This window comes from Podarcis raffonei, chromosome 8 (genome assembly GCF_027172205.1).
Source record: "Podarcis raffonei isolate rPodRaf1 chromosome 8, rPodRaf1.pri, whole genome shotgun sequence".
NCBI classification, from domain to species: Eukaryota; Metazoa; Chordata; class Lepidosauria; order Squamata; family Lacertidae; genus Podarcis; species Podarcis raffonei.
Window position 1 is genome coordinate 17,015,880 of NC_070609.1, and position 22,822 is coordinate 17,038,701.

General features: G+C 47.8%; 1 protein-coding gene across 2 annotated transcripts; it reads right to left on the reverse strand.

Moving 5' to 3' along the window:
• Window positions 1-1,419: 1,419 nt before the first annotated feature.
• ETFB (electron transfer flavoprotein subunit beta) lies at window positions 1,420-19,314 on the reverse strand. 2 transcript variants are annotated; one of them, XM_053398180.1, is made up of 7 exons: window positions 19,207-19,314; window positions 15,294-15,452; window positions 8,554-8,712; window positions 6,915-6,977; window positions 5,245-5,403; window positions 4,758-4,945; window positions 1,420-1,637 (listed from the first exon to the last, which is right to left on the reverse strand). In XM_053398180.1, the coding sequence occupies exons 1-6, from the start codon at window positions 19,267-19,269 to the stop codon at window positions 4,775-4,777; spliced, it is 774 nt and encodes a 257-aa protein (XP_053254155.1). In that variant the 5' UTR covers window positions 19,270-19,314; the 3' UTR covers window positions 1,420-1,637; window positions 4,758-4,774. The 2 variants fall into 2 exon arrangements, with proteins under 2 accessions (XP_053254155.1, XP_053254154.1); XM_053398179.1 differs by lacking the exon at window positions 19,207-19,314 and adding an exon at window positions 18,489-18,804.
• Window positions 19,315-22,822: the final 3,508 nt, after the last annotated feature.

Here is a 22,822-nt window from a genome sequence, read left to right on the forward strand (position 1 = left end):
TCTGTCGCTGCTTCTCCCAACCCGTCTCAGCCCCTGGCAACTACTGGCAGTTGCCTGTTTGCCTGCTTTAGACTCTGTCCCCAACCCACTACCCCTTGTCGGAAAGGGAGGCAAGCATAGGGAGGACTGGCTACAGGCTCATTAGAATAAAGGACCGTCATTCACCATCAAGGAGCAATTCTCCTAAGACACACCCTAGTGTGTTCCTTCCAGTGCAAGGCAGATTAACAAGCATGAAAGATGGAGTTTTGAAGCCTCTTAAGACTTGCCAAAAATCCTCTGTGAGAAGGGGAATGACTGGCAGGATTCTGGGACCTGGCGGTGCTTGCAGAACAAGGGGGAAAAAGGCCACTCGAGAGGAAGCCAACCCACATAGCTACGCAGAACATAGTTTTGAGGGTTTTCCTAGAATCAAGCTGCATATCAATTTTATGAAATAAAATAATTATGTAGTTAAACTACGGAGCTCACTCCCACGGGAGGCAATAATGGCTACCAACTTAGATGGCTTAACAAAATAATTAGACATATTCATGAAGGATAAGGCTATCAGTGGGAACAGTTCTAGCCTAGACTTTTCCAACATGCTTGTTTCATTTGTGCAGGGAATTCATGCCTCGCCTCATGGGAAAACCATGTACTTCCCTCCCTCCAATCTGAAAAAGTAGGCTCCTGGAAGTGTTTTTGCACCCCTTTGGCGGGTAGCGTGAACCAGGCCTTCGTCAGAGCAGCAGAAGTGGAAGCGGCTTCCAGACACCAAATGCAGTAGGACAGCTATGTCAGTCTCAGGTTATCATTATTTAACAGCCGAGTCAAGTTGCACCTTCGAGACTCGTTTTAGAAGAACATAAAACTTTGCAGAGGCTGTAACTTCCTTCTTCAGATGCCAGAATTGCTGGAGGCAAACAACGGAGGCAGTTAACAGAGCGTCCTCTGATTCCAGAGGTATCCTCATGGATAGACTAGGACAGCTCAGTTGGCAGAGCAGGAGACTCTTAATCCCAGAGCTGTGGGTTTGATCCCCACGTTGGGCGAAAGATCCCTGCATTGCAGGGGGTTGGACTAGATGGCCTGTGTGGTCCCTTCTAACTTGACGATTCTATGAATGCAAGTGGAGAGGGATTCTCTGTGAGCTCCCCCAGCTAAGGGCCAAAAGTAACCAGATGCTGGGGCCCAGCCATATAAATGCCCGTGAATCCTATGGCAATTTAACAGGGCAAAGTTAGCCTCCAGCTACGATGTGCAGGAGAACTATTCAGACACCACTTTGGCAAAGCGCATGCCACTGGAAGCACAACTATACCACTTCGTGCCCAGGGCAGACCACTTACAGCAAAGTAAGCAATTGGGAACGCGATCCCTCCACCCCACTCCAAAAAAAATAACCACAGCAGTGATGTGACGCTTGCTCACAGCACCTCCGAAAATCACAGGACATTTATTGCAATCTGACCAATCATTAATACAGAAAATAGAATCAAAGTCTCATTCAGCTTTCATCAGTGGCCAGCTGAGCTGGAAGGCAGCATGGTTAGGAAGTCGGAGGGACCCAGTGAGGTGGGAAGATGCGCCCCCTTCCCCGAGGGCCACACCCACCTCGGCGGCAGCAGCAGCAGCAGCTCCCGCTCCAGGTAAAGCTGAAAGGGAGAAAGGACAGGTCGATTATGCCTTCTTATCCTAAAAGCAGAAGCCAAAGTTGCATTTCAAATGATTCCCGAGCACTTGCGGCTTTATTTCTAATCTCTGTCAAAGCATCAAATGATTACAGGCGCTCTGTTAAAAAGTATGCAGGGCTGCATTTCAGGGAGTCAGACTATAAAAAAAATATGAATTCTGTTCCAATTCGGGTTCAGCAAAAGCTATGCTGCTCTCTTGGTTCAGCTGCACTGTGCTAATTCTAACCACCTCACGTCATGACCTTCTAATTTTTTTTCTTTTCAAGCATACTATTTGCATGCACTAATACTGCACCCTCCAGAACACTCGTTAAGGTATATTTGACCACAGATCAAATCAAATGAATTTCTGCTTTCATGTGTTCTTGCAGAATTGATTTGTGCAGTGGGAAGAACCCATAGATTTAGCTTCGTGTGTGTGTGTGTGTGTGTACACATATACACACACACACAAATACAAACACCCATTTTATATACACACATACCTATCTCTCTGGTGAAGAACAGCAACTATAAAGGCACATATCAATCTATGGTGCAATCACACTTGGAATAGTCTGCAAAGTTCTTGTTACCCAGCGGGAAGACCCTATGGAGTGTGGGAGTTAACTTCCACTAAATACAGTGAGGGACTTCCAAGGGCACACGAATAATGCTGGGCTACACAATGGCTTGGAGCATTTTCCTGTGAGGAAAACGCACACACCTAAAAGGGGTAAATGACACATGCACCTATGCAATTATGAACGGCTAGAGAGAGACAGAGAGAGTGGGCATTTTGTTCCCTCTCATACAAATACCAGCAGTTGGGTACTGCCAATTGTGGGAGGTAAGTTCGAGAGAGACTATAAATGTTTCCCCACCAGGAGATCACTTCAAACCACAGGTTGCAATCAATGTTAGTTGTACTCAAAGCAGACCCACTGAAATTAATGGGCATACCTAACCTAAGTCCATCGATTTCAATGGGCTGTGCGCAACATTCTCCGTCTGCTAGTGCAACGGCTCTTGGGCCAGCGGATGGGTGGATTTCAGCACTGCAACAGCGGGATACAATGCAACCAATGTGCTAGCAGAAATTCAGTGTGTAACAGACTGAGCAATCTATTGCACAACCAAGTCACCAGCAACCTGCTCACGCTACCACTTGCAAAAAGTGTTCCGCTGCCGTGAACTCCTTCACCAGTGCAACAAGTACCGTATTTTTCCCTCTATTACACGCAGATTTTTTCTCCTAAAAAGTAAGGGGAAATGTCTGTGCGTGTTATTGAGCGAATGTGTGGGGTCCCTGGAGCTGACAAGCGTGAGTGAAGGCAAAAATCAGGCAAATATCAAATCGTCCGGAGAAGGGAGGAAAGGAGGAAGCTGCTGCTTTCCTGCATTCTGCCTCAGGGTCTTACTGCCCACCCGCTTCTGTTTCCTTACTGTGTTTGCTCAAACGGAACAAAGAGCAGAGAAAACCCCTCCCCTCCAGGCAAGCAGAGTGGAAAGCAGAGCGTCCTTCCTTCTAATTCCTCTCCGTGCGTCTGGGACTCGAAGGCAACATGCAGGTTGGGGGGGGGAGAGAGAGAGAGAGAGAGAGCTGGCTGGCTTGTGGGGGGGGGGACTTTTGCCTTCCTTTCCTCCCTCCGGTAAAACCCCTCTCCTGCATTCTTAGCCAGCTGCTTCTCTGCACACCCCTCTCGTTCTCCTTGTCGCTTCTACGTTTTTCCTTCCCTCCCTACTTAAAACGTGGTTCTAATCACGGATCCACATGGATCCTCAGGATCTTTGCATTGGGTCACCCCAAATTCACCATCAGATCACATAGCATGTCCATGGCTACAGCCTGCACCAAAAAAATCACGCACCCACTGTTGCCTGGGGCTGCAATGGTACAAAAACGTGGTTACAAAGCATGGATCCACATGGATCCTCAGGATCTTTGCATTGGGTCACCCCAAATTCACCATCAGATCACATAGCATGTCCATGGCTACAGCCTGCACCAAAAAAATCACGCACCCACTGTTGCCTGGGGCTGCAATGGTGCAAAAACGTGGTTACAAAGCATGGATCCACATGGATCCTCAGGATCTTTGCATTGGGCTACCCCAAACTCACCGTCAAATCACATGTCTGTGGCCGCAGCATGAAGCACAAAAATGATACATCCACTGTTTCATTCAGAATTTTTTTTTTCTTGTTTTCCTCCTCTAAAAACTATGTGCGTGTTATGGTCAGGTGCGTGTTATCGAGCGAAAAATACGGTATGACTTACTCAGTGACTTACCCTATGGAACCACAAGACATGATGGCCGCTTGCACAGATGGCTTTTAAGAAGAAATGAGGGGAATCAACAGGTATGAATAACAAGGGGTGAGGTGGAACCTTCATGTTCAGAGGCAGTTTAACTCTGAACACTAGATGCAGGGAACGGAAAACAGGTGGCAGCTATTGCCTTCACTCTCTGCTCAAGCACTTCCAAGGGGCAAACTGCCTCGATGCTGCAGGACTCAATGCTAGACTTGACAGATGTCAGTCTCCAGCAAGGCAGTTCTCACATTCTCTATTTTCACTTTTAAGTGAGATGAGGCTCAGTGATAAAAAGAATCCAAGGAGGGACCAACAAGTGTGTGGGTCTCGCTGCTGAACAAATTGCCTCTTCTTGCTTGGAATTCTCAAAGTCAAAAAGATTATCTTCTGCACTAACTGAACACTTCTTACTGAAAAAAGCAAGCCTCACTCGGTTTAGATAGAAGGCCTTAAGACACTCCAAAATGAGCCCACGCTTCCATGTAATTAGCTTTACAGGTCCCCATCCAGGAGAAAATGCACCTGGGATGAAGGGAAATGCTAGAAAATAGCTTTCTTGCTCGTCTTTGGGGATGAAGACAGGAGACAATCTTTTTCAACATCACCAGATGAATTCTTCCTGATCTTCTGACATCTGAGCCACTCCTTTTGAAAAGGCTACTCTTTTCTGCAACAGATTTCAGGTTTAGTTTCAGTTCCATCCTTTACTATTGCATATGCTGGGCAGGAGCTGCTGAGAGCTGAACCCCATCAACAACAACTGTAGTTAACATGCGTATTCTTACCAGAACCAATTGACGATTCAGATCCGCCCACTCTCTCTGAGCTTAGCAACCAGATCTTCTACCGTCTCCACCTTGACTCCTGCCTTACGTTGGGGAGGGTCCTCCACACTGACAATCGTCACCCGTGGGGTAAGTTCTACACCAAGGTCGGACGGCTTCACTACCTCAATCTTCTTCTTTTTGGCTTTCTGGGTTGGGGTGGGAATAAAAACAAGGCGCACTTAAACAACTCACCCTTGTTTGCTCCCCTGCCCATTTTGTCATCAGCTGCTGCTGAAATGCTGAATGTGAAAATCAATTGGGGAAGTCAAGGGCTCAATTACTATTTTGTCACTGGGGCCCTTTGCTTCTCATCCTCATGTCCTCCGGACCCAAATGGATACAAAATAGGGAGGGTGTGTGTGTCATTTATCTCCAGAACAAGGCTCTGCTTAAGGGTTTGCTGTGCCAAGCATGGAATACCCATGAAAAGTTGTCAGGCCCATACCATGATGTTAGGCAGGGTGGCATAGCGCGGCTCGTTTAGCCGCAGGTCAGCGGTCACCACGGCTGGCAACTTGAGACGCACCGTCTCCAGACCCCCGTCAACTTCCCGCTCAACCTTCAGCCAGTCCCCGTCCAGAGTCACTTGTGAAGCAAATGTTCCCTGCAATGGGGAGAGAAGGGCTGCTGGATTAAAGGCAGGGCAAGTAACACATTACATGAAATTCTACAAGTACACATCCTCAGAAGAGTTTTGCCAGTTGCTATACCAACTGAACATGCTTGAAGCACTCACCAGCTTTTTAAAAAATGACAGAAGCTAAGCGAATATTGAAATCATTTAGGGGGTTCAGACTTCTTACCCTGCCAATCACCCACATGTCCAGGGTGGCACATTAATCCACAATGGAGAATCGCAACAACCTGCCTCCTTAGGCGACTGAGCCCAGACAAGCCCTCAGGCATACCTCTGAATAAGCCAAGGCTGCCATGACTGGTTGATGCCGTCACAAGCTCAAGCCCAGGGCACGGCGTTCATCTCTATTATGAGCCACTGGCATCCACAGCAGAAGAGGCAGGGATGCACAACCCGAGGGCCTAGGCAGAGAGCCATTAAATCGTTTGAAGACTGCATGCTTAATATATTCTTGGAACCACATCATGAAGGAGCCTGGGATGTGCGTGGCTCTCTGGGGGCAACTTGGTAACTTTGTGTTCAGAAGAGTTCAGTCAGTCATTCCCCTCCTAGCTAGTCCAGCGTTTCACTGGCGCGTTAATTAGGTCACTAGCTTAGAGTGGGGTGTTGAATCAAAACAAACAAAAATAGGTGACTGGTGACTGGCCTGGTATTTATAAACCTATATATCGGCAGCCCGTTTACACACAGTCAATATGTGCGCGACCGTGTATATGCACATCGCGCCGAACCTGGAGGTGACCCAGAAACGACATAAATATGTCACTGAAAGAAAGAGTGGAACGGGGGCTCATGGGGAGCAGAACAGGGTGTTTGCAGGCTTTTTCAATTATACGTGATTTCACCAAGGAGTGTGGTACCTCGGAACGTAATCCCTGCGTAGAGGGGGGAGGGAGCTGCCTGTATGCCGAACGACTCCTTCCTTTTATTTTATTTGTATTTATTATTGCACTTGTATCACACCTTTTCCTCCATGGAGCTCAAGGTGGCATACATGGTTCTCTTCCTCCTCAACACAACAACCCTGTGAGGTAGGTTAGGCTGAGAGGCCAGGGCTGGCCCAAGGTCACCCCATGGGATTCCTGACTCAGTGAGGGTTTGAACCCTGGTCTCCCACATCCTAGTCAAGACACTCTCACTGCTATGTCACGCTGGTTCTCAAAGCAGGATGGTCACACAGCTGCCCTCAGGCCAGAAAGGAAAGGAAAAGGAAAAACAGGGGAAAGGAAAATGGCAAACAGGAAGCAAAGAAGGGGTGCCCACCCACTCTTGGCTTTGCCCCAACCACTGCCGGCAAACCCCAGTCCTTCATACCATCACTGTAGCCTATTGGATGGGCTCCCTTCTTCAAGCTGTGCCTCCTCGAGTATGGAAAACAAATGCGTCTTCCTTAATAGGCCACCTGCTCTCTGCCTGCCAGCCCTGCTGCTCACTTCCATCTATTCCACATAACACGCCCCCTCCCCACCGAATAGTACCTGAGGCCAGTCAAGAAACGCTGCGGTCATCTGCCCTGTCTGGTTGCAGTCATCGTCAATGGCCTGGAAAAACAAGCAAGGGGTGAAAAAGGATTGGAGAGAGGAGGTGTCACACAAAGGACAAGGAAGCGCAGCTGTTTTTCAGGGCAAAGAACCTTTCCCCTTCAGGGGACAGAGCAGCCCAAAAGCATCCCTGTGGGCACCTCTCCCAGGACTCTGCAGCAATTGCATCCGGCCCAAAAATGCCAGGGTCTCCAGCCATCGTAAGTGGTGAAAAGTTGTAACATGGGATGTACTGGTTGCACTCTCTTTGGGAGGCTCAAGTCAGGGCAGGTCTCCCAACAGGAATGAGGGTACCTGTGGTCACCTGAGTGACAAAATGTTCCCCTCGAGCCAGATAAATTACCAGCCACGTGAAATGAGAATGACCATCCTTCTGACAAGTAACAGCCTCTGCAAAATGAGACCTTGCATCCTTCGGGTGCAGAAGCAGAGTTCTCAGCACAGGGGATGGGAACTTCAGGCCAAATGTGGTTATCCAGGCCTCGGGACCTGGCCCTTGGGACTCTCCAGCGAGACTCCCTCTTCCCAGGCCACATCTCCCACTTGCGATGCCCAGCAGCCTCAAGTCATGTGCTTTTGCCTGGCTGAAATGCCTTCTTGAAGCATTGTCTCTGGCTTGCCTAGATGGAAGCGTGTGTTGTTGTTGTTGTTGGTGTTTTTTTTTTTTGTGTGTGTGTGTGTGTGTATATGTAGGAAGTTCAGGCTCTTGCATGTCTGGATTGCAGCCAGCTGTACAAAGGTAAGATCCACAACTGCTGCTTTGCCTGATTTGACTCTGGCCTAGGGAGGCAGAGATTCCCCATCTGTGCTTTAAAAGGTGATGCTGCGGAAGCAGCATCTTCCTGCTGTTCACCGCTTCCTTTTCCCAAGTCCCAAGTCTCAGATCTGCTTTCCAATCATCTTGGAGATCACTTCATAAATCTCCCTGGATCAGCTTCAGTCCAGATATACTGTTGGAAACCTGCAACTGGCAACCCAGACGTTTGCTCCTTTCACCCCTCGGGTCTGTTAGGTTCAGCCTCTCTTAACTCTGCCCCTTTGCCTGCCAGTTCCTTTTTCTCTTATGTCCACTACGTAATAAGAGGCCATATTAACGTCCCCGTTCTGAAGAAGGGCCGTACCTCAGCAGCAGACCATCTGCCTTGCATGCTGGAGGTCCCGGGTTCAAATCCTCGGCATATCCAGGTAGGGCTGAGAGAGAAAGCCACTGGCAAGCAAGGCAGGCAAGATTTCTCTGGGGGAAGCAGTAACCTGACTCAGTATAAGGCAGATTCCCATGTTCTTATGGAAATGGTGCCTCGGCCATGGTGGCGCACCCATGCAGAAAGCTGTCTTTTGGACTGACTCCTGGCATGAGAAGGCAAGGGATGAGATCAGGCTTTAACAGAAGCCAGCTTGCTGGGTGCACCGGCCCTTCTCCGGAAGCTTGATGACTAGAAACTTGATCCCCGGAGGTTCGTAAGGAGAGCAACATGGTGGGTGCACATTCATTTCCATGCTGCACCATTTACCTGTGCAAGAGCTCATCCCTTCTTTCACACACACACACACACACACACACTTGCATGTCTATTACCTGCTTCCCCAGCAGCAGAAGGTTGACTCCTTCTTTTTTGGCAAGCGCAGCCAGGATCTTCGAAACCTGGAAGGGGCTGAGGCTCTCGTACTCCTTGGCAGGGACCTCCACATGCAGCCCTCGATCGGCCCCCATCGCGAGGGCCGTGCGGATCGTCTCCTGGAGGGAGGAGGCAAAAGGAACAATAAAGAAGGAAGCCTTGAACTTGACACACACATCTGCTTTCCTCAGAATTTTAAGGTATTAATTCTTGTCCTGGAAAGGTCCCTCGGGAAGGCCTAGAAGAAGAGCGCTCCGAGGAAAAACAATACATTTGTGATGCCAACTCTCCTCTCAGGCCTATTTGCTTGTTTAACAATTAAACACACCTTACCCCAGGGGCCTGCCAGGCACTGTGGGACTACAACTCCCATCACCCCCAATAATTGGTCATGCTGTCTAGGGCTGATAGGACTTTGGGAGCCCAACAACACTGGGAAGCCCCATAAGTCGCCCAACACCACTTCTCACGAAGGAAAGATTGCGGTGCTTAAGAAGACCACAGGTCGAGAATCAACGCAGTCATCTTGAGAAAGAAACCAGTCTTGGGTGGAGGTCTTGGAAGATTTATGCTGCCCTGAGCGGGACCGGTAATATAAAGAAAATTGGATACTGTGCTTTCAAGATACACAGTCCTGGCATGAAGAAATCCGAGTTCTCTCTTCCAGCTTTGTTAATGACAATGATAATAGCCTCTATAGGGAAGGGGGATGCCTGCCCCACTGGGAACAGAGCCAAGGCACTACCCCCCCCCAAACAGATGCAGCTGCTGAGTTTGCAATAGTAAACCCATCACTGCGCCAGCCAGCCCTTTACACAACCGCAGGCAGAAATCAGAAGCAGGAGGGCAGAGAGAAGATGGCCTTGGGAGAGAAAGAAAAGCCCTGCATTTGTTCCCAATCTCAGAGACTGAGGAATGTCAGCTTGGCGGCTGCTGCTGCTGCTGCTGCAGGGGGAAGGGAAGGGCTGCTTTTTTAAAAAAACGGGGGGATTGTGAGAGCAGCGCAGCAAGTGAAGGTCACTGGGAAGCGGGGGCAGCAGTGCAGAAAATAGCTGGCGACGGTGGGGCTGTCAGGAAGCCGCAGCTGAGAGAAAAGAGAGCAGAGCCAGGTCTGGGGAGAGGCAGGGGGAGGCGGGAGAGGCATGTCCAAACCAGTTACTTTCACCGGCTGGAGCTGTGCACTGACACACGCCGTGTGGGATCTCAAGAGCAAAGTGGGGAGCGTCTGCCTCCTAGCGCCCCCCTCCCATGGCCTTTCTTGGGAGCTGTCCGAGGGCAGAACAGAACGCTGGGTTTTGGCTGCGGGAGGGCTGTGCAGGTGGTGATCCTATGTGCTTACCTGGTAGCCAACCCCTCTTGAAGACAGTGGGATTTACGTGTGAGTAAATGTGCACAGGACTGCAATGTCAGCACCTTTAAGGGAGCCCTGCCGCCTCCTCCTCTCTCTCTCTAACAGACAGAGGGAATTCCAGCAGGTGATGCAGATTCTCATTTCTTGTGTTATGACTAACTGTGTCCGCTGAAAATTCTGTTGGCGGTTCCAACTCTGCATTTGGGCTCCCCTTAGATGGGGGCGAAGGGAAGGTACATTGGGATTGGTTTGTAGGTTGCTAGATGATTTTCTGTCAGCTGGAAAAGGTTCCCAATTATAGCAACAAAAAAACTGCCCCCATCAGAACCCCCACCCCAATATAGAATTGTCAGAATTCCTGCTTAGATACAAATTAACTCAGATGCATTTTTTTTACTTGCATATATGCAAGTTATTCTGGGTGCAGGAGTCAATTGCTTCTGCTACTGCTTAAGGCATCATTTGGATCTAGTCTTACTCGCAAGTCACTGTTTGGCCCCCAGCTCCAAATGACGGTTAAAAAAGGAAAAGGAAAAGGAAAGGAAAGGAAGAAAGGTACATTTGGAAAGCTTGAAGTCTGTCTGTGTCTGCCCTAGACTCACAGGCCTTGATAGCTCAGGCAGTAGAGCATGAGACTCTTAATCAGGGTTGTGGGTTCACACCCCAGGTTGGGCAAAAAGATTCTGGATTGCAGGGGGTTGGACTAGATCAACCATGTGGTCCCTTTTAACTCTTATGATGTTCTCTAAATAGAGCCCCTTTTCTTAACAACCCAGTGAGGTGCTTAGATGATGGTGGTCCTACACCTTTAACAGTGTGCCCTGCTGAAACCCCCTCGTCTACACAACTAGTAAAGTTACAGGAACCTCATTTTCATTTGTCAAACTCCTAATTCTCTCTCTGCTGCTCACTGGACGAGAAAACCACCCTTAATGTTCATACAGGCAATGCTCTAGCCCAGACAACTACACTCCGCACACCTCAATAGGCTGCGAAAGGCAGGCTTCTCCATTGCTTCAGGTGTGTTAAGTCTGTCAAAGGTTGGTACCCAGTATTTGGAGAAGAAAGGGTTTTGGCTCCAGCATCTTCAACATGCTGCTCTCAGCATATCTACAGAGCTCTCTCTTGTGTGCCGCTGGTACCACCTGGTGGCCACCAGCCTAACTAACACCAGTTAGTCCAGCCCCCATCCCTCATCTCTTTGCACTCAGCCCCCTGAGCTGTAAAAAGCTCTCGATTTAGAATTAATTATGTTGATCACAGGCCACTCAGCAAGTTGGCACATAGACAGAAAGGAGCCTGAGCACCAATTTCCCAACAGAAAATTGGAGAAAGGAATTTGGGACAAGCAATTAGGTGCGCCTGAGCACCAATTTCAAATGGAGGATGGAGAAAAGAATTTGGGACAAGCAGTTCTAGTCACCAGACGAGGAGCAAGAAAGCTGTCCCCCAGCGTCACACAGGACCTTCCCTGAGGAGTCCACTCTGTTCCACCCGTCCATGCAACACAGACCAAAGCTGTACAAACAGAGGGTATTTATGAGAGAAAGCTGCTCCCGCAGCAAACAGATTCCTCAAAAGCAGACCACTTGCATAAGAACATTCTAAACTATCCCATGTTGAGTCACACTGGGGCCATCTTTGCACTCACCATGGCCCCTTGCACCCCTCATTTTTTTATATTTATTATTTAAATTGAGAGGGGAAAGTTCTCTCTCTCTCTCTGGTTGGGCAGAGAGAGTTGCCTGTTATTTTTTCTGTCTGTGATTTAGGGTGCATGCAGGTGTTTTACCTCCCTTTTTTTAACGGGTGTGTGTCTGAGCACTGTCCACTTTTCTTCTGTGAAATGGGTGCATTGCGCTGCCTGCAGCAATTTCATAGATAATGTGCCTCCCAGGGGCCCAAAAAGATTGGGAACCCCTGATCTACACTGGCTGGCAAGGAGTCAGTGCTGAATTCAACGTTCGCCACACTCGCAGTACACTCAGTGAAGTTAATGAACATGACTAACAGGTCTATCAACTTCATAGGTCTGCTCTGAGCACAACTTAGTTGGGATACAACCCTCCAACAATAGTCTTTTCCAGTCCTACTCAGAGATGCCAGAGATTGCATCCAATACCTTCTGCCTGCAAATCATGGGTTCTATGACTCAGCTAATGACCCTTAATTTGATCGTAGGCTGTCAGCAGGGATTTCGGGGGGTGTTCTTAGAAGAATAGGGTTGTTTTCAACTAACTTTTACTAAAGCATACCCACTGAAATTAACAGCAGTGATGAACTTAGGTTCATCAATTCCAGCGTGCCTACTCTGAGTCATTTAAACATTGCCTTTCTTCCAAGGAATGAAATACTAAATATACGTTGCAAAAATATAGTTTACTCAGGCTGGTTAATGGTCCTTTCAAGAGCTAATGGCACAAACTCCCTGGCCTGCTATTAGGAACATATGAATCTGCCCAATACTGAATCAGATCATTGGTCTGTGTAGTATTTTCTCCTTCAGGGATTCAGACATGAGATGCTGGGGATTGAATCTGAGACCTTCTACATGCAAAGCAGATGCTCTACCGTTGAGCTACAGGCCTTCTTCACTTCTGTCCTCCCTCAGGCCGCACAAGTCAAGCAGACTTAGGGAAGGTAGGAGAGGAGCTGTGCCCCAACAAGTACGCTGATGCCACCAGTTCCTTGGTCTACTGGCGACCTTTGTTGCTTTAGAACGTACAGGATGCCTACTGCATCTTAAGCCACCCCACAAATAAGAGGAAGGCAGGTTTTAAAAAATCACTTGCCAATATTGGTGGCAGGAAAGATTCCTTCCCGATCCCAAATTACAGCAGAAATGTACCACGGGTATTTGTAGTGTTAGTTCTTTTAGGGGCTTTTTCTTGTCCCCCCCTTTCTTTCTGTATTTGCATATGTATGTTGAATCTTTATACTTTTAAAATAAAAAATTAAAAAGGAAAAGAAAAGAAAAGTACCATGGGCAAAACTCACCGAGCAAGCTTCCTACTGAAGGAACTGCAGAGGATGAAAACTCTAAACCACAGCTGAGCTAGCCCTTCTCTTGCTACATTGCCCTCCTGCAATGACGACAACCTGCCCGCTTTCATTCAGAACCAGGCTCACGAGAAACCAGCAACCTCATTTTAGCTAGGGGTTCAAAGCCAGGGTGTTGGAGGACTTCAACAGGGCTCCCTGCAAAGCATCCTCTATGCCAGGCTTTTCTTATTTTACATCTCCAGTTTTACTCAACCCAGTAGGAGCAGCTATGGTAATCTGTAGCCTAATGTACAAAAGTACGAGTCACCTCCTCTGCCTATCCACCACAGGCATGAGGCCCCTGAAGGGTGGCCACCAGGGAATGTGGCCCCTGGTCTGTAAAAGCTCTTCCACTCTTGCTTTAGTCTTAAAGAGCCTCGTGTGATGCAAAAGGCAAACAAATTCATTACAGCACAGGCCTTCCTGGACTACAGTCTATTTTAATCAGATGCATCATGTGGTCAGACAAGTACAGTGGAGGAGAGAGAGTATACCACCATAAATCTGCAAGGCTTTAAAGTTCTCACTGTTTCTACTCAACCTCAGTACTTTAGGATGCCTTCTGGTTACGTCCATCCCCCACCCCAAAAGGACACATCTGGAAAAGATGTATTTTAAAGGTGAAGTAGAGGCGTTTCAAGAGATGACTGGACTTAAGAAACCTCTCTCTCTCTCCCCAAGGCTGCATTTGCATAATCAAACCACGGCTTAATAAGCCGAGAAGCGCACAAGCTTCATGTACCCGCATGCAACCCCTTTGCTTCTGCTTTGCTCTTCCTGTTCTGCGAATGAGCCAAGAGCAAGCCAAGAAGCCACGGTTAACCATAGCTTGCTGTTATGTCCAGACAAGGAACTCACATGAAGGGGAGAGCAAAGTGGCTGCAGGCAGGTCCCTGAAGCTCACACGTATCTCAGCTTCTTAAGCCGAGATATGATTGTGCAACTGTCACCTGTTTGTCAGAGACCACTCTTAAGAATACAAGTACTGCCCTGTTGGCTCAGACCAACAGCCCATCGAGTCCAGCATTCTGTTTGGAGCTACAGCCAGGCAGGTGTTCACATGCAGGGTATGAAGGCACCAGCTGCCCCCTGCAACAGGCTGACATTAGGTGCACCTCTAGGCAGGAACTAGATCATTTGTACACCTGAACAGCACTTAGCCAGAATTGGCAGCAGCAAAGGAAGGGGCATATATAACCAGGAATTTAAGTCTCCTTGATATGCTCACGTTTTCAGCCCATGTATGCTGGTATGTAGCTGAACTGAATTACAGGACTAGTTACTTATTGGACCTGAGGTCTTCTAATATGATCACCACCCCCTCAAGTGCAAACTATAAGGTCTTCAGTTAAGGAAGTACAGTTAATGCATCTTACAAAGCAAGACTTTGCCAAGGTGACTGAGAAACTACCTAGGAGCCTGTTTTACTTCCTCTACTTCCTCTAAAACGCTCCAAGGGACAAAATTACTGGGTCTTTTTTCTTTCCTTGAAAAAACAACAGGCTGGTCATTGCCGAACAAGTTAATGGATTTGTTAAATGACACAGTAAAGGAAAGCAATTTCAAGAGTTGCCCACTTTGTTGTTATAGCAGCTAAACTTAGATAAAACATCATCTGCAGGAATTTAGCAGACTACAGAGACAATAGTTTGAATCTCCTTCCACCACCACCCAAGTTCTTCTTTTCACTTTTGAGCTAACCTGCCATTTTTGAAAGTAATGTAGATTCTATTATATTGCGAAGGTTTAATTGCTTACAGTGCGTAAGCAACCAATGCACAGCTTGACAAATATAACAGCTAGTCATTAGACTTTCTTAAAGCATTTCCAGAAATTGAATTCTACACCAGATACCAAATGTCACAAAAATAAAATTTTGACACGAATGAAAGACCGAGGAGAGAAGGAGGTAAAAGCAAAAATGAGGAGAAAGTCTGGGGTGAGAGAGAACAGCAGAAGTTTGGGATAAAGCAGAAGTGACCGACTCAGCCATCTGGGAATGGAACTCAGGTTTGAGATATCATTGATGGGGTGAGGTCCTATATAGAGGCCAGTGGAGGATGGAAATTAGGGCAGGGTCCCACCAATCTCTTATCTGTCCTCATTCAGCTCCCACCTGCCCCAATCAGTCAGGTGGCTCTGCTTGCCACTGGCTCCACCTATTGTTGATTTCCCTGCCTTCTGCTCAACAGTTTCAATGGACACCATCCACTGCTGTCAAAGCCCACAGCCAGTATTGGATACTCAGCTGTGGGTTCTGGTTTATCTATTTGCCTTGCCTTCTTCTTTTGGGGAATGCCTCCTCACCTGGCACTGCTGTGGACCACAGCTCACAGCTACCACCTCCGAGACGAGCTTCTTTTCCTTGAGGCGCACAGCTTCCTCCACGGCGATCTCGCAGAAGGGGTTCATGGAGTGCTTGACTCCATCTGTCACTACGCCTGTTTTGTCTGGTTTCACCCGCACCTGCAAGAGGAGCAAAGTTGTCATGGAGGCAGCTAAGGAAGATCTGGAACTAGGGGAAGAAACTCTTGGGGACCATTCCCACTCCTCTTTGGGGCGTGAGGATCCAGAAGCTGAATGTAGCACACACCTGAAATCAAACCTCTCAGCCAAGACTAGATCTATATCTTTGCCATCCACTAATTTTGCCACAAACATAAGGCTGCAATTTATTCCTTATGCACAGCCTTCTGTGGGGGCTGTTTGCTTGTTTATTTTTAGCCTGCCTTTCAATCATCTTGGATTCCTGAAGCGAGGAACAATTAAAAGATTTTGACAAAACAAATGAAAACAAAGATGACACAAATGGCTGGGGGGGGGTGGCTGCAATCAACCTCATCCTATTCCCTCCAGCCATTCTCTGCTCTCCAATTCATGTGGTCATTTTCAATTATGATTTTTCTCCACTTGATTATCTCTGGTCATGCATGGGAATGAAATTACACAGAGAAAGCTCTGACATGACCCATCGGTACATGGATACGCTCAGCTGCGATTTCAGCAATTGGGGTTTGCTCCAAAAAGGGCTGCCAAGATTGCAGAAGTTGAAGCACATCTGCAGACTGTCAGTTTCACAAAATGCTAATCTCTACACTACAACTTTTCTGGGAACAGTCCAGGTGAAGGAAGATGGGGGCAGGGGGTAGAAGACCAAAAAGAGAAAGAACAAAACTATTCACTTAGGAGCCACTCACCCCTCCTCTATGCCTTGGGCTGGTTAATCTTGGGGTGCTCAAGTTGATTGGTTTGGTTCTACTCTTTCCTCATCCTCTCATCCCTAAAGTTTGTGAAGGCAATGAGCTGCTGTGCATGTATTGTTTAAGATAAACTATGGCTTAGTGCAAATGCATGAATGTGCAGCCTGCTCGGGAGCAGATTACAGCCACTTTGCTCTTCCTCTCTGATCCTGTTGCAAGCTAACGTGTTTTAGCACGTTATTCAAACTGGAGCCCATTATTTTCTCCTTCAGATAAGCCACAAGCCTGCATTCAGATGGCATGATGAGCCAAACCAGGGCTTTGGCTTAGCATAACATATGAACCAGTTGAATGCAGAAATATCTTTGGTTAAGAGAAGAAATTCTAGTAACACATTCATACACAAATACTGCAACCTTAACCATGATGACCCAGAAATAGGTTTTACTGAATTCAAAGGGACTTACTCCCAAGGAGAATTGTATCCACAGTACAATACAAAAGCACACAAGGAATTACAGGAAACACACAGCTGAAGTCCAAGGCACTCTCAAATAAGTTCCCTCAACTCTTTGAGAGAAAGAAATGGAGCATTAAAACCTAGGAACAACAGGAATACTCATTGTATGCCTCCTCAATGTTTATGGGTTTAAGTGTTTTGGTAGAAGCTTCTGTTTGCATAAGGAAGGCCCAAGATCAAACAGCCTGCTCCTGCACAGAGATCCAGTAAACACAGACTTAAAATCAGAAAAAGAAGGCGGCTGTTTGCACACACGTCTTTGCGCAATCAGCAACCACACTGGCTGCTTAGGGATTGTGCTCACACGCAGCTGCAAGGCACCCATTCAAACCTTCCAGCAGTCAGAACCTTCTGGCATTGTTCTGCAGACTTTCTCCACACATTAGCCAGGCTTCCTCAACCTCGGCCCTCCAGATGATTTTGGCCTACAACTCCCATGATCCCTAGCTAGCAGGACCAGTGGTCAGGGATGATGGGAATTGTAGTCTCAAAACATCTGGAGGGCCAAGGTTTGAGGAAACCTGCATTAGGCTGACCAGCACCACGGGTTCTTCAGATGTTAAGACCTTCTGATACCAAAACTATCACTGAACAGAAGATACGAGACTGGTGCATGTAGACACGAGACTGGTGCATTCTCAGGTGCAAATATCACCTGGGGAAACCCAGGTGGGGTATAAATAATAAAATTATTATTATTTATTATTATTATTATTGCATATGCATTCACAACTTATCCATGCTGGAGGGCAGTTTCCCAGTATGCATGCATTCAGTGGGAGAGACACATACGAGGGCCTCACACAAATGTTAACCTGCACACAGCTTCCCTACATGGAAGTGCCTTTCATATAAGAAAATCAGAAGGTCTGAAGAAGCCCTCAAAGTTTTGATTCCATGGAGAAGTAGCTGGGTAACCCAGGTTCAAATCCTAAAACATGACGCTTACTGGCTAGCCTCAAGCCATAATCGCATAAGAATACAAGCTATCGAGCTCCATGGAAGAAACACAGGATATAAGCTTGAAACCTGACAACGAACAGGTCACTGTTATTCCAATTTATCTGAGAATGAGAGACAGAAGTTGCCCAAAGACACACGCGCTGAGTATGGAAATTTAGCCCTGATCTCTCAGGCAGTGTTAGGAGCTAAATGGCACCTTAAACCCAGGTTTTGGGCACAACGGAATGTCTAGGCACACTTTTTAAGTAACAAGAATATAAACTGAAAATGAATGAACTGCAGTGAAAACATTATGTTCATTTTTCACATGGTCTAGTCTTCCCCTGCCCACCCCTCCTAATATTCTTAAGAGGGTCTCTTTTCCAGTCTTCAGAGAGTAGCTGGAAGTGGGGAGGTAAAAGGTCCTCCTTTCCTTCCACTTGAGTTTTAATCTCAAATCTTAGGCTCAATACAACGCCCAAGGCTCAAAAACTGCTCACGCTTAATAAAATTCCCTTTTGCAAAATGTGTTTAGAACATTGGGAGTTTCAAACACTGCTCTCAGGTCAAAGGTCCAGCTAAGATTCTTGAATCAGAAACAAATATTAACGAAGGGATTGAGGGTTACAAGTACAGAATAAAACCAGGCAGGGTTTAATGCAACATGATGGCAAGAAAAGCTTCCTTCAACAACTCTGCTCTCTCCCAGTACACCTCCATTGATGTCACTTCTCCTCCCTCCCTCAAATCTCTTCCTTTTAATACAATACTCTATTGCAAAGAAGTTTTTTTCTTTTCTTTTACAGTACTCTATGGTGAAAAACTGAAGCGTAACTATACCGTCTCTGAAAAAGGAGATTTTGTTTTGCTAACACGGCTGACAGCCACTGGCTGCTTTCTCCTCCACCAAGGCATTTGTCAGCAAGAGGTGACCTTGGGCCAGGCACTGTCTCTCAGCCTGACCTACCTCACAGGGCTGTTGTGCAAATAAAATGTGGAGGTGGGGAAGCAGAGAACTATACACGCCACATTGAATTCTTTGGAGGGAAGGCAGAGTACAAACGCAATAAAATAATAAATGAGTAAAACCCACTGCCTGGGTTTCCTTTCCTTTCTCCCTCTCAATCCCCTTTTTTTCTTCCTGTGTCATGCATTTCAGATGCTAAACATGAGCAGGCCTTCTAGTCATACGGATCGCTGTAAGCTTTTCTCGGCTGAAACTGCTTCAGAAACAAATAACTGAAAAAGTTAGTAACAATCAGCCAAGGACAGAAAAGAAGCCGGCAGCACCAGGCAAATGCCTCCGGGAAACCGTTTTGAGAAGAAAAAAAAGCTGTCCCCTCCAACATCTAATATTCTGAGGCAGACTGCCCGTGAACACAGGGGTTCAGACACACGTGACAACGTGAACGTGTGAGCGCCACACGCTCAGCGTCGTGTTAACATGCGGGCCTGGGCTAAGGGGGACCTCCAGAGGAGAAGCGCTCCCCCCTTGGGACCCAGGCGTCCGAGGGACTCCCTCCCCGCGCGCCGCCCTCCCCTGCCTCGCCGCGCGCACCTTCACAGCGTAATCAATGACCCTCTTCACTCCCACCATCGCCCTCAGCCCGGCCGCCGCCATCTTGCCCCGTTCCCAGTTGCCCTATCAGCAGCAGCATAGCTTCCTCCTCACCACGCCCACCGGGTTCTCCCAGCCAATCGGGAAGAGGACCAGGCGGTCCAATCCGTGCGCATGTGGAAGGGGAGGAGGGAATCACGTGAGTGTGTCTTCAAAGCATCTCAAGAGGGTCAGGTGCGTGGTTGTCCGTGGTGCCCAATCGCGAGTTTCTTTCGGGTTTCCGCAAGCCAATCGAGGAACTCGGTAGGAGGGCATAATGGGAGGGCGAGAGGGGAGGGAACGAAGGCAAAAGCGACTGCTTTTTCAAATTGGATGACTGATGTGACGTTTTCACCAATCACAGCATTGGAATGGGGGGGTGGAGCGCGAGGGTTCCGGGGATTATCTGTCCAGGCCAATCAACCAGCGGCATTTACGTGACGCGCGCCCCACCACACTCCGCCTCCGAAACGAAAGGAGGCCCATCAGAGCAGCGTCTGTTGGGTTACTGTTGAAAAGGGAGCGGCTTGCGGAGGGAGGGAGGCTGCGCGCTGGAGGAAACTGGGTGAAAGGTCGTGACGCGTGTCTTTTGTTGTTCACGCAGTTACGGATCCGGCTGTAACGTGCGAATTGTTGGTCGCAGGACTGGCCTGCTCGCGGGAACAGCGCGCCGTCTGTGGTGTCGGATTTAACTGCACCCGGCCGACCTCCGTGTCCTCCTACCTTCGAGTCGGCAGTGTAACGTCTGAAATGGAGAGCCAAAGAAGATCGCAACGACAACTTCCACGATTAGAAATAATTTCCTCTTCTCGCGGAGGTTTTTTCTGCGATCTCCCGTGGCATGTGTCTCCTCTAAAGGGGAACGACAGAACAACAACAGAAAAAAACACTCAACACCTTGCAATTGCGAAACTGGCATGGTTGCTGCCAGCCAGGGCTTCCTGTCCGACCCCCTACAAAACCTGGAAAACGGTGGAGGAACTGACCCCTGTTTTTCTAGGGGTCGCCCCCCCAAAATATTTTCCATGTTCCTTTTTTCCCAGGCCTCCACTGCTCAAGGCTAGATCTTGCATCCATGGCCTTGGTTTGCATTTCAACACCCTCCATAGGTTGCTATGATACTTGAATCTGCAAATTGCAGTTGGCCCTTGCTCTCCAAACTTAACATACTTCATTTAAAGTACTAAGGTAAGAAGAGAGCGAAGAGCTCTTCAGAAGATTTCTGCAAGACACCACAACAGATATATTGTAGGAACATAGGAATCTGACTTCTTGTTGTTGTTTAGTCATTTAGTCATGTCCGACTCTTCGTGACCCCATGGACCAGAGCACGCCAGGCACTCCAGTCTTCCACTGCCTCCCGCAGTTTGGTCAAACTCATGCTGGTAGCGTCGAGAACACTATCCAACCATCTCGTCCTCTGCCGTCCCCTTCTCCTTGTGCCCTCCATCTTTCCCAACATCAGGGTCTTTTCCAGGGAGTCTTCTCATGAGGTGGGCCAAAGTATTGGAGCCTCAGCTTCAGGATCTGTCCTTCCAGTGAGCACTCAGGGCTGATTTCCTTCAGAATGGATACGTTTGATCTTCTTGCAGTCCATGGGACTCTCAAGAGTCTCCTCCAACACCATAATTCAAAAGCATCAATTATTCGGCGATCAGCCTTCTTTATGGTCCAGCTCTCACTTCCATACATCACTACTGGGAAAACCATAGCTTTTACTATACGGACCTTTGTTGGCAAGGTGATGTCTCTGCTTTTTAAGATGCTGTCTAGGTTTGTCATTGCTTTTCTCCCAAGAAGCAGGAGTCTTTTAATTTCATGGCTGCTGTCACCATCTGCAGTGATCATGGAGCCCAAGAAAGTAAAATCTCTCACTGCCTCCATTTCTTCCCCTTCTATTTGCCAGGAGGTGATGGGCCCAGTGGCCATGATCTTCGTTTTTTGATGTTGAGCTTCAGGCCATATTTTGTGCTCTTCTTTTTCACCCTCATTAAAAGGTTATTTAATTCCTCCTCACTTTCTGCCATCAAGGTTGTGTCATCTGCATATCTGAGGTTGTTGACATTTCTTCTGGCAATCTTAATTCCGGCTAGGGATTCATCCAGCCCAGCCTTTCGCATGATGAATTCTGCATATAAGTTAAATAAGCAGGGAGACAATATACAGCCTAGTCGTACTCCTTTCCCAATTTTGAACCAATCAGTTGTTCCATATCCAGTTCTAACTGTAGCTTCTTGTCCCACATAGAGATTTCTCAGGAGACAGATGAGGTGATCAGGCATCTTTGTCCATGGAGTTTTCTTGGCAGGGATACTGGAGTGGCTTGCCGGTTCCTCCTCCAGGTGGATCACGTTTGGTCAAAACTCTCCACTGTGACCTGTTCATCTTGGGTGCCCTGCTCGGCATAGTTCATAGCTTCTCTGAGTTATTCAAGCCCCTTCGCCACGGCAAGGCAGTGATCCATGAAGGGGGGAATCTGACTTGGACTGAGTCAAACCATTGGCCCATCAGACAGAGTATTATCAACCAGGGTCTCAGGCAGAGAATACTGTATTTCCATACCTACCTGGAAAGGCCAGGGATCTGAACCTGGTACCTTCTGCATACAAAACATTTGCGATGGCTGTTTCCCATTACAAAAGAATAATTGTATTACAGTGGTACCTTGGGTTAAGAACTTAATTTGTTCCGGAGGTCCGTTCTTAACCTGAAACTGTTCTTAACCTGAAGCACCACTTTAGCTAATGGGGCCTCCCGCTGCTGCTGCACTGCCGGAGCACGATTTCTGTTCTCATCATGAAGCAAAGTTCTTAACCCGAGGTACTATTTCTGGGTTAGCGGAGTCTGTAAACTGAAGCATCTGTAACCTGAAGCGTGTGTAACCCAAGGTACCACTGTATTTGTAACCTGCACATCTGCCTGGGTTCTCTACTTAAGAGAATTGTATAGAGTGGAAGGGGCAGCGGTGTTGGCCACCCACCTGCAAGGGAGGAATCGCAGCTAAAGCATCCCTGACAGGTGGTTATCTGCTTAAAAACCTCCTATTTTGCTTGATTGGCCACTGCGTTAGACTCTATTGCAGGGATGGGAAACTTAGGGCCCTCCAGGGGTTGGATTCTTAACTTCCGCCCACACCAGCCAGTGTTGGCCCACAGTCAGGGATGGTGGTGGTTTCAGTCCTGCAACATCTGGAAAGCCAGCAGTTCTCCACTCCTGCTATAGCACCTGTCAAGAGGTGATTCTAGAAGAACAGTCGTAGGATGAAGCATATTAAAGGAGTTTATTCAGGAAGGATATAAAGCAAAGAAATAGCGTTTTAAAAAAAGTTAAGAAGCATGATGTGAAGTGTCACTGCAGTGCCCCTTGATGCCGACATCCATCATTTGTAGCTTAGAGGCAACTGAATGTGTCATGATGTTTGATGCTTGCTGGGAATCTCCCGCAAAAAGTAACCCCTTGCCAAGGTGTCTTCTCACCCTAATTCCCACAGCTCAGATGCCATCGGGTGCATGGTTGCCCTCACGCAACCAGGGCACCCTACCCGCCCAAACTTGATGCCACTTGTATATCTCGCAGC

Bases quoted from the DNA above. Each gene is read 5' to 3' on its own strand.
- ETFB (XM_053398179.1), bottom strand. From the start codon at position 18,563: ATGCCTTGGTGGAGGAGAAAGCAGCCAGTGGCTGTCAGCCGTGTTAGC. The intron at 8,713-15,293 runs GTGAGGAGGCAT...TCCTCCCTCCAG, and splicing joins GTGGTCCACAGCAGTGCCAG to GAGACGATCCGCACGGCCCT. The intron at 4,946-5,244 runs GTATGGGCCTGA...ACCCCAACCCAG, and splicing joins CCACCCTGCCTAACATCATG to AAAGCCAAAAAGAAGAAGAT.